An 11875-nucleotide genomic window follows, 5' to 3' on the forward strand; every position below is an offset into this window, starting at 1 on the left:
TGCATATGACACCAAAAGCATAGGCAAAAATAAAAAGCAACAGTAGATAAGTAGGACTACATTAAACTAAAAAGCCTGTGCAAAGCAAAGGAATCAATCAACAGAGGAAAGTCAACCTAGAGAATGACAGAAAATATTGGCAAACCATATATCTGATAACAGGTTAATTTCCAAAATATAGAGGGAACTCCTACAACTCAACAGCAAAAACATCTAATAACCAATTAAAAAATGGACTTAAAATTAGAAAAGGTATTTTTCCAATGAAAGTCATTGACAGTCTTCCAATCAATAGGCGGCTGTGTGTGGCAGGGACATAAGAAAAATTTTACCTTTAACAGTGACAGAAGTTAAAATCAAAATTCTATGGAGTGTCTTCATACCACTTTTCTGCCCTCACCTCCCACAAGACTGGATTTTTAATGAAAAATAAAAATAGAAATATAATTTGACAAAGTGATCTAAGAAATGCGGATTGATTCTATTCAGTTGTGTACTGCAAAGCAAACCACATAACAGGTATACCTGCTAGAAAATGTCCTGGAAGTTTTGCTAAAAACCCAAAGTGCATTACAACAAAATGACCAGAATATGCCATTCTAGAATGACATCGTACCTCCAAAATTATTTGGACTCCAAGCTAGTCCATTATGTTATACTAGGCATCAGGAAAAGAACTTCAATGAGAAGTTCTTAAGAACTTAAAAATCGTTGATATGTATTAAGAACTAATGATGTGGGGCCAGCCCCGTGGCTGAGTGGTTAAGTTCCTGCGCTCTGCTTCAGTGGCCCAGGGTTCGGATCCTAGGTGCCGACATGGCACTGCTCATTAGGCCATGTTGAGGCGGCATCCCACATGCCACAACCAGAAGGACTTACAACTAAAATATACAACTATGTACTGGGGGTATTTGAGGAGAAAGAAAAAAAGGAGAAAAAACAAAAAGAAGATTGGCAACAGTTGTTAGCTCAGGTGCCAATCTTTAAAAAAAAAAAAAAGAACTAGTGATATTATGAATCTCAACCCCCAATTATTACCATGGATAGGAACCCAGCAGAAATTACATGTTAAATTCATTTGTGTGGTCTAGTCATTGTCACGGTTATGACCTGATGCCACTTGATGGTGGTGCAGTGATGAAAAGGGGATTGCGCTAAAAGAAAAGTCAAAGTTCTTTTGGAAAATTTCACAGATGTCTCTAAATTTTTGTGTTATTTTCATTTTAAGTGATTTAAAGGATTGAATACCTTTATTCATTACAACAATAGTTTATTAAGCATTCCTGAGTACCAAGGTACTATTAGATCCCAAAAGCACTTGAAAAATGTGGCATCACAAAATCCAGTGGGTCAGAACAAAGCAATTTTATTTCTATTTTCCCTCCTAAATGCAGATCCTGAGTGGAAAAGAGAAAGATAAAGAGTGCTTTTGTGAGTAGAATCCAAGAGATATTTGGGCCCCATCTCTGTCATTTATGCAGATTCTCATAATAGAATCCTTCTCATCACTCTTGACTACAGAACTTTAACTTCTGTCAAGTGCATTTAGCGTCCCTTTCTGAGGCTCTCCCACGAAGATTTGCCTGAAGCTTCCCAGGTTCCCTTGATTAAAGTCTAGGTGACATGAGTGCATATGGACCTTTTTACAATCATCTCAGAGTCTTAACCTCAAGAATCTCTGGAACTTTGAAAGAAACTTGCTGTGCACACCAGGAGGATGGGCAATCGTAACACAGTGTGCACACTCCTTCTGTAGAGTTTTCCCGGTTTCCCAGACCTGCATAATCTCCTCTTTGTGGTGATTTTCTTCTCCCAAGTGACCACCCTAACTGCAAATATGTCCATAAAGGTAGCCATCAAGCTCAGTCACAACCTTCACACCCCCACATACTTTTTCCTCTGTGGCCTATCCTTTTTAGAATTTTGTACCCCCACTTGTTAGTGGACTTGCTATCAGACAGCAAGGCCAATTCTCTTCCCAAGTGTGCCACACAGATTTTTTTCTCCTTAGGCTTAGAAGGCACTAACTGCTTCAACATGGCTGCTGTCTTCTATGACTCTTACACTAACATTCACAACTCACTGCATTTTTCCATCCAAATGAGGTATAACATCAATTTTCAGCTGATTTTGGCCTCTTGGATGGTTGGGTTCCTCATTTTTCTGTGCATTGCCATCACTATCCAACTTGTCTTTCTGTGACTCCAACACCATCCAGCACTTCTTCTGCAGCATCTCGCTTGTGGTATCCCTTGTTTGTGATTATGCTTTGTTTCATGAAATGGCTATTTTTATGCTCTCTGCCTTTGTGGTTGGTGGCAGCTTTATTTTAATTATGATTTCCTATGTCTTCATTGGGTCCATAGCTTTGAAGACGCCTCCTGCAAAGGGGAAGTATAAGGCCTTCTCAACTTGCTCTTCTCACCTCACTGTAGTGTGCATCCACTATGGATTTGCTTGCTTTGTTTACTTTAGGCCCAAGGACGGTGACTCATTCCATGAAGAAATGCTGGTGTCTGTGACATATACAGTGCTGACACCTCTGCTTAATCCCAGAGTATAAGTCTAAGAAACAAAAAAATGCAGAAGCTCTAGAGAGGATGGGAGACACTGCAAATGGATTTACCCCTAAGATAGTAAATAAAAGTACGCTGAACATCTAAAAATTTATATCACGTCAATAAATAAAAGTGCATAAAGTGGAGTGCTTTCAATAAAAATCATCACTTCGAGTACAAAGCAATTAAAATGCTATCTACTTACCTGATCTGTCATGGTATCACTATTTTTCTAGTACAAAAAGAACACAGTCTTAAAATATTTTTAATATGTGTGTGTGGATGTGTACTTGCACATATGTACATATCTGTGTTATGTATATACACGGATATGCATGCAGTAAAGGAATAAAAACGTGTTTTGGAACACAGCATTTTCATCACAATAGTTGGATGAAACTTTCTGTTTATGGATTGTAGTTTTAGTGTAAATTCCCAGAACTTTTTGATTAGTCTTATATCTTGAATATTTTCTCTTATGGTTTTCTAAAGTTATAGTTTGTAGTTCTACATTTTACATTTAAGTCTATGATCTATTTTGAGTTAATCCTCGTATGACATGTGAGGTTTATGTTGAGGGTTTTCCATCCTCTATGGATGTCCAATTGCTCCGGCACCATTTTTGAAAAGACTTCCTTCTTTCAATGGATTGTTTTTGTTCCTTTTGAAAAAATAAGTCAGGGATACTTGTGTGGGTCTTTCTCCGGGTTCTTCAGTCAGCTTCATTGATCCGTGTGTCTGTTCTTCCACCCGTATCACACTGTCCTGATGACTGTAGCTATATAGCAAGCCTTAATATCAGTAGTTGCTTCCTCCCACTTTATTCTTCACCTTAAAGGTTATTTTAAGTATTTTAGGACCTTTCTTCTTTAGTAATGTAAGGATTTAGTGCTGTAAATTTCCCTCAGCACTGCTTTACCTGAATCTCACATGTTCTCATATGTTGCCTTTTAAAATTTTCAGTCTGTGTTCTATATAATTTTTTAAATACTGGAGTTCCAAGTTTTCTTTTCATTATTTACTTTCTGAACAGAGAATTTACGTTAGCCATTACTTAAAGGTATAATTGTTGAGAACAAATTCTCTTAGCTTTTCTTCATTGGAGATATCTTTGTTTCTCCTTCATTCCTGAAGGCTATTTTGCCAGATATAGAATTTACATTTTAAAATTCTTTATTTCTTGAAAAATATTGTGCCATTTCTTTCTTGCCTTCATAGTTTCATGAGAAACTTGCTGTATTTCACATTGCTTTTTTGAATAAATAATGATTCCTTTCTCTCTGGGGCTTTTAAGATTTTTCTTTTTTTAACTTCAGTGAGTGTATTTTCAGTTCTAGAATATTTACTTGGCTTTTTTTTATAACTTCTACTTCATGCTGATATTTTCTATTTTTTCATTTGTATAAAAATTTTAATGATAGCTTGTTGAAGCATTTATTTGATGGTTGTTTTAAAACCCTTCTCAGATAATTTCAACATCCTATTCCTCTTGGTGTTGCTATATGCTGTCTTTTCTCATTGAAGTTGTAATTTTTCTGATTCTTGGCATGACAAGTGACTTTTGATTGTTTCATAGACATTTAGGATATTATGAGGCTCTGGAACATATTCAATCTTTTTTTGGAAGGAAGTTCCCCCATTGAGGTGTTGCTGCAACCAGCAGGTGAGTGTGCGTGTTCAGCTACCTGTTAAGCACTATTGACAAATCTCTGGCAAAAAGAGAGTGCTGACTCACACCGCCTCCTTGCAGATGAGTGAGATGGAAGTTCATCTCCCCCTTCTGCCCTGTTGTCTCCTTCCCAATGATAGTGTGACCATGACTTGTATGCCTCCTATCCTCCAAGAAAGATCAGCTCATTGTTGGGCCTCAATGCCACTAGGGAAGGACATTGCAGAGAGCTGCTTCTCTCCAATGGGAAGGGGAAGTGGAGAGCTGGTTCACACTGCATTGTTGTTGCAGGATAGAGGTGGACACTTAGTTCCCCACCAGTCCACTTACAAAAGGTTGCAGGTGGGAATGTTAGCTGGGGGGCAGAGTACCATCTAGCTACACCTCACACTCCCTCAAGACTCATTGCGGCCAGATGGCAGAGGAGGCTTATTTCCACACTGGACCCCAGTGATATTACCCAGACAGGAGAATTGGAGGGTGGGCAGAATAAAGAAAAGTTCTGTTCTTGGCCCCACTGAAACCTGGGGGTGGGAAGCAGGTACGATTTTTCCATTGGCATTTTTAGGGAGTAGGGCAGGTATGCCAAAAGGTTTTCTGTTCTGTTAAGGCCGTCTTTTCCCCAGTTCTTTAGCTCAGAGAAACAGGCTCTTATTAGAGCTCTTCTGGTCTGTATCTCTTGGTTTTTCTGGGTTGGAAGCTTCTGCAGCACCCTGTGCAGGATATATGGAAGCAATAAGGAAAATCAGGAATTCATCACTATGTGGTTCCTCAGGTTCTGAAGTTCTTAGGAGTCTGCCTTCTTCTTCCTCTTTTCAGAGTTTTCCTGTGCTTGTTTGCTGTGTTACTGTAGGTGTGTTTTTAATAGTAATGAGGAAGACCCAGAGGAATGGAGCTACTTCATCTACAGTGGAACCAGAAATCTAAGCCTTTAAAAATTTAAAGATACTTATTTACCTTCTTACTTGTTTTTTGCCAGAAACTTAGTGTAATACAAGTTATCCTGATATATCTAGATGTAGAAGTCTTCATACCTTCTTTAAATAGAAAGGGTTGGCTGGAATAGAATGTGTCAGAGACAAATTAAAGTCCTCTTGTGGTGAAGTATTCTCAAACAACCCCTCCCTATTACCCTCCACAGAGAGTATATGCCCCCAAAAAGTCAAAGTATTAAGAGGATATTTGTGACCTTGAGCTTTTGCTTAAATTTTATGTGCCTCAGTTACATCATCTGTAAAATACAAATGAAATTTTAAAACTTTATAGGGTTATTCTGAGGGTTAATTGGGTGATGTCTGTAGATCACTGGGAACAGTTCCTAGAAGGCAGTGAGCAATCTCATATTATAGTCCCTATGGCTAATGCTCTTACTATTGCTACTATTACTAACATTTGGCTTCTAGATCTTCCAACACTACAACCATGGAAATGCATAAGGGAGATATGTGTTCCCCAGCTGACAGTGATTACAAAAGTTTTACTAATCTAGGCTGATTCTAGCTGTCAATCTGAGTTACACGGTTTTGAGGCAGTGGCATAATTATGGTGAACATGGGTTTGTGTAAAAGCCTGTCCCAGTTGTAGCAGGATCTGACACAAACATTCAATCACTTGAATCAGGCTGACGTTTAGATTCAAAGGCAGCACAGTCATTAGTTCATACCAGAGCAAAAGCTTCATTTAATCATCCATTCATTTATTAATTTTTCTTTCATTCATGTCAGATATGCATTTATGCTTACTATGTTCCAAGAACTGTGAAAATTAGATGCATGGGGAAAGGGGAAAGATGCTGTAGTGTCTGTATGAAGCTTCCAGCATTGTGGAGAAAACAAATAATGATTCTGTAAGTACAAGCGCACTGAATATTCCAAAGAAAATATATGGGGTTCTAAGTGGGATAATAGGTGTACTTAATCTGGTTTCAAGCTTCAAGAAGGCTTCTGAGAGGATGGGAAACAACATTTAGGTTGGTACCTATAGCATAAAAAGGCATTATCCAGATGAGGGGAAAATTGCATTCAGGTAGAGTTACTGCATATGAGAAGGTCCTGAGGCAGCAAAGAATATGGACGTGGTTAAGGATTTTTTAAAAAAAATACCAAAGATTGATTCCTAGAATTTGGGTGTTGGAGATTGAGGGAAGAGTGGGGAGAGATAGAGAAATAATATGGGCAATATTCAGGACTTTACAAGCCATGTTAAGAAGTGTTGCCTTTTTCCTGAGATATTTGTGTTACATTAACAAAAGAACTAATCTATTGAGATTTACTGCCATGTTTGGTGTACAGAGAATGAATTGGAAGAAAGTAAGAGAGGGAAGAGGAAAACTTGTTAGGGTTCTATTAGTCAGGATTCTCCAGAGAAACAGAATAGTTTTATTTGCTCACATGATAGTGGATGCTAGCAATTCCAAAATCCACAGGGCATTCCAGGAGACTGGAAATTCCAGTAAGAGCTGATGTTGCAGACTTGAGTCCAAACTCAGTCAGGAGAGAGAATCTCATTTTTCAGAGCACCTCAGTGTTTTTCTCTCAAGTTTTTCAACTGATTGGAAGACGGCCACCCACATTATGGAGGGTAATCTGCTTTACACAATGTCTACTGCTTTAAATGTTAATCACATCTAAAATATACCTTCACAACAACATCTAAATTGGTGTTAAACCTAACAGCTGGTCACCATTCCCCAGCCAATTTGACAGATAAAATTAACTATTGTAGGAATACTAATGTAAACTAAATGTATGAGTTGGTAGCTTGAAATAGAAGGACTTACAATGAAAATGAAGAGAAATAGGAGATAAATATTGGACTCAGAATGTACAAGACTTTGTCATTGAAAGTAGGCATATACAGGGGGAAAAAGGAAGAAATTTCTCTCAGGTTTCTAAGTCAGTAAATTGTTTGAAGATGGTGCCTCTTACTGAGATACAGAACATTGGAGGGGAGCAAGTTGGAGTTGGCAGTGGAAGGAAATAATTACTTTAGGTTTAGGTGATTTTTTCTTGAGACACAATAGGCAAAAATATTTTTGTCTAAAACAGCAAGTAATGGTGGTCATCAGGACACAGATAAATTAAGCTTCACAGAGTAAACACAATCCAGTTACCTCAGACTTCTTTAACAAGATCTGAGTCTGACCATGAAGAAGTAACTCCAAGCGTTTCTTCCACTCAGTCCCTGAGAAGCTCAGGAATCCTGCTCATTCCTACAGAGAAGTCACGTGTTTTGATCTGACACAGAATTCACAGATTGGTCAGGGGCATCTCATCCTGTTCTTTCATGAGGTCTCTCATGGGGAGCCAGAGACTAGGAACACGACAGCATATTGGGTCCAAAATGCCCATCACCAGAAGATAACCTTACCACAAGAAGAATGTCCTCGGTCATTTTACTACTTGGCTCCACTTGGTCATTTCCTCTCAGAATATACTCAGTTATAACTGTAATTATCATGCTTATTTCAGGATACACTGAAGTTAAATCTGAACACAGTCTTAAAGGTTTGGTGGTACAGTAACCTTAACTTACAGCAGAGAACAACTTTTAAAATACATGAATAAAATTTTAAAATGATTTTTAGACGATTAAGTGTTTTATGTTAAATAGCGTGTTACTAATTATAAACTTACTGTAATTTTATTAAATTTTACTCACTATAGCCCTCTGATTTACAATTTGATATCAGAAAATCCTTACCCTCTATTTACTAAAAAGCTCCACACTGGCTAATGAAATAACGTATGGACTGATAGACCACAGACATTCAATTTTCTTTTATTATTGTATTTATGGGATATTATGATATCAAACCCTACAAAATAACAGGCTTCACTAAGAAAATATTTTTCTAGCAAGCTCTCTCTTCAGAGCCCCCTTAATCTCATTGTTCCTGAGGCTGTAGATGAGGGGGTTCAACATAGGGATCACCACCATGTAGAACACGGACACTACTTTGTTCTGGTCAGTTGTGTAGTAAGACTTGGGCAGCACATAAATGAATGTGATGGTCCCATAGTACAGAGTGACAGCTGTGAGGTGTGAGGCACAGGTGGAGAAGGCCTTTCGGCGTCCCTCAGTGGAGCACATCTTCAGGATGGTGATGAGGATGTAGATGTAGGAAACAGCTATGACAAACACTGTGACCACAATGATAAAGCCAACCATATAAGAGGGGACAACTGCGGGGATACTCATATCAGAACAGGAGAGTTCAACTAAAGGGGTAAAATCACAGAAAAAATGATTGACTCGATTTGGTCCACAGAAGAGTAAACAATAGACACAAATAGTAAAAGAGAAAGCATTGTAGAAGCCACCTATGTAAGCCAATACAAGCAATTGAACACAGACTTGTGTGGACATTTTGGTGGCATACAGCAATGGGCTGCAGATTGCCATAAAGCGATCATATGCCATGGCAGCCAGAAGGAAGCATTCAGTTGCCCCAAAGAAAGCAACAGAACCAAGTTGGGTGGCACATCCAAAATAGGAGATGGTATTTTTCTCCACCAGGAAGTTTATAAGCATATTGGGTGTGACAGAAGATGAATAGCCTATGTCAGCCAAAGCCAAGTGGCTCAGAAAAAAATACATAGGATGATGGAGCTGAGAAGAGATTCTGATAAGAATGATCGTGCTGAGATTGCCAGATATGGTCACCAGGTAGATACACAGGATGATCATGAAGAGAATGACTCGAAGGATTGGATCGTCAGTTAAGCCCAATAAAATGAACCCTGTCACTTCAGTGCGGTTTCTATCCCCCAGTGCATCCATGACACAACGTAGCTGCTACCCAAATGAACCTGTGATGTAAGATCATATTAAAGAAGTTGTAAATTTAATGGTTTCATTTCATTAATACACATAGACATTATTTAAACAAATCATCCGAGCTAAGTTTGGACTTTTTTTTACTTCAGAGTCTAGAGTTCATATATTTTTGTGTAATTAATCTTGTATATTTTAAAAATTGTTTTTAGCCAAAAACATGCTTCAAATAATGTATATCTTTCCCCTTTATATATTTATAAAACATACTTAAATTTGCTTTAAAACTAAACATGAAAAAACATAAGCATTATGAGAATAGCAAGCAGGAATGATATTTACAACACAAAAGATAAAAGTATACAAATGTATTATTATGTAATGGAGACTTGAGTAATAACTAGCTTATTTTATGCTTACAAAAGGATATGGACGATGAAGGATGTAAAGGATATAAAATGAAGAGCTTTATATTTAGAGTTCTATTTTAATTTACATGAAATAATTCTAAGTACATTAATTTTATTTATAGATGAAGAAACTGACAATGTTGACTAATTTATCTAAATTTACACTAGCAAATGGTGGGATCAAGATGTGAATCTCAAGCAATTTAAATTCGCTCCACTCCTTTAGTAATTTTCTATAAATGAAATTAAATACTACTTGTGATGAAGTCAAGTTTCTTGGAAATGGGTAGATAATAAATTACCCATTCTAGTTTCTGACAGCTACGTATAAAATAAGTGCCTAGTTAACCACAAAGTTCACAATTTCTATTGGAAAATCAAGATCATTTTTTAAAAGGAGAAAAAAATTTCCCTAATGGGACAAAGGAGAAATAGAAAGGAGTTTCAAATTTAGGTTATAAATGAAGTCAGCAATTATAAATTTATTATAAATTTTTAATATTTGCAACAAAAATATTTTTTGCCAAGTAGTTTGAAATATCAATCTAATTACTATGCAAAATTTCATATGTTTAAGATCTCGGATATAATTAAAGTACATTTATTCAAATACATCAAATCACTTCCTAATGTAACAATGTTTTCTAATTGGGCTATTACAAAATGAAATAATATTAGTTTCAACATAATATACAGCTGTTTGAATAAATACCAGCCTAAAAAGTTAAGTTTACACAGGTTCACCCAGCAGGTGGCCACATTAAACCTCATCTCCAAGTTTTCTGAGTTTATAGTCTCAACTTTGTCCAAAGTATCTTGTGGCCTGTAAGTGAAAGTATTCAGAACAATAAACAAAGGAAGTCTTTCCACAAGATAATTACTAACAGTAAGTCCCCAAAGCATCTCAAAGCTAGTTAATTTACTAACACTATGGCTTAGTACCAAGTTTAGATAGTGTTGAAAGGCCGTGTGAGTTTTTGGTCTTCTGGACAGAAAAATAAGGAATCCTGGTATCTTGACTCGTGCTTATTTATACACACTAAATAGACTGTAGAAAGTTAGGCTAATTCAGCTAGGGTTACTTGCTAGCTGACGCTGGATTACACCGGCCCTGTTTCTCAAGTATGGCTGTGAGTACAGATGCAACTTTAGAGAATAAAGTGTTCTCAAATGGTAAATGAAAATCAATGCATCAGATTAACTCACAAAAGCTAAAATTTTACCTCTTGAAATAAGAATTCATTCCTCTTGCAGCAATAAATCCAGAGTCATTGTCGTTATATAGCAGCCAAGCTGGCTTATTATTGTTTGCCTTTGAGGATAAATCTCTGAAAATCCAGAGATTCAAATGTGAATTCAAAATCACTGGGGATCATTATCACATTCTCAAGTGAATATTGAGCAGTTCACTTCACACAAACACAAGTAATCTTTAAGGATTCTTTCAATTCTCAAGTGATTATCTTTTGCTCTTTTTATCTAGGTGTTGATACTCTTTCATTTGATAATTATTGGGAGTATAATATAATATCTTATAGCTAAATAATGGTTCTACGTTTACTATGATATTTCTGGTTAAGAAATACTAAATTTCAAATCTAAAAGAATAACCTTGGTTTCATTCATTCTACATTTGTTCATTTCGTAAGTGTTTTATGTGGTATATGTAAGGCACTCTGTTAGGTGCCTTGGGAAATAGGGTAGAATGTCATGTAAGGTTGAATTTTAAATAATGCAATGTTTGAGATATGTGTATTTTTTTCTAGCAAGAAGTACGTTTGAATGAATATCTTTAAAGTTGTATAGATAGAGAACTGTGAAGTAAAGAGAGCTTTGGATGACTTCCAGATCAGACTTAGTCTGCATGCCTCAAAGGGGCAATTACTGGTTAGAAGCTTGTTTGACTAGATGGATGATGGTACAAACAGCTATCTTCACTCTGAAGACAATCTACGTCTCTTGCTAATTCTAATTATATAAAGTGCTCTCTCACCATCCTGATGCACCCTTTATGGACTTCACATTAATAATGCCAACTAACTTTCATTCAGAACTTACTCTTTAACAAGCACTACACTTAAGACTCCACTTACATTTCCTCATTTGATCTTCACAATAATTTGGTGAACTAAGAATTCTTATTATCCTAATTTGACAGACAGAGAACTGAGGCTTACTTTAAGATACTTTTTCAAATGTACTCAACCCATTGAATTAAATACAGGTTTAAAATTTAGGTCGGAGTGAATTCTGGAATGTGTACTCCTCACTACTCCTGTTGTCTAGTCAACTTCAAGACTTAAGTGCTAAGCGATGACCACTGGTTCCCAACTGCTCCCTGGTTCACAGTTTCCTCTCCCCACCTTCAACACTCTGCCTATAACCCTAAAACTGACTAGGGCTACAGTCTGGCCCTGAGCCTAGGCCAGTACTCAGGATCCTAATTTCTTTTCATATGCTCA

General features: G+C 36.9%; 1 protein-coding gene and 1 pseudogene across 1 annotated transcript; one reads left to right on the forward strand and one right to left on the reverse strand.

Moving 5' to 3' along the window:
- OR10AB10P (olfactory receptor family 10 subfamily AB member 10, pseudogene) lies at positions 1718-2595 on the forward strand (annotated as a pseudogene).
- On the reverse strand, positions 8065-9009 carry OR5P94 (olfactory receptor family 5 subfamily P member 94). The gene has a single exon (NM_001391459.1). The coding sequence runs from the start codon at positions 9007-9009 to the stop codon at positions 8065-8067; it is 945 nt and encodes a 314-aa protein (NP_001378388.1).
- Between the last annotated feature and the right edge of the window lie 2866 nt (positions 9010-11875).

This window comes from Equus caballus, chromosome 7 (genome assembly GCF_041296265.1).
Source record: "Equus caballus isolate H_3958 breed thoroughbred chromosome 7, TB-T2T, whole genome shotgun sequence".
Lineage (NCBI taxonomy): Eukaryota > Metazoa > Chordata > Mammalia > Perissodactyla > Equidae > Equus > Equus caballus.

Coding starts and splice junctions, on each gene's coding strand:
- OR5P94 (NM_001391459.1), bottom strand. CDS start 9,009: ATGGATGCACTGGGGGATAGAAACCGCACTGAAGTGACAGGGTTCATT.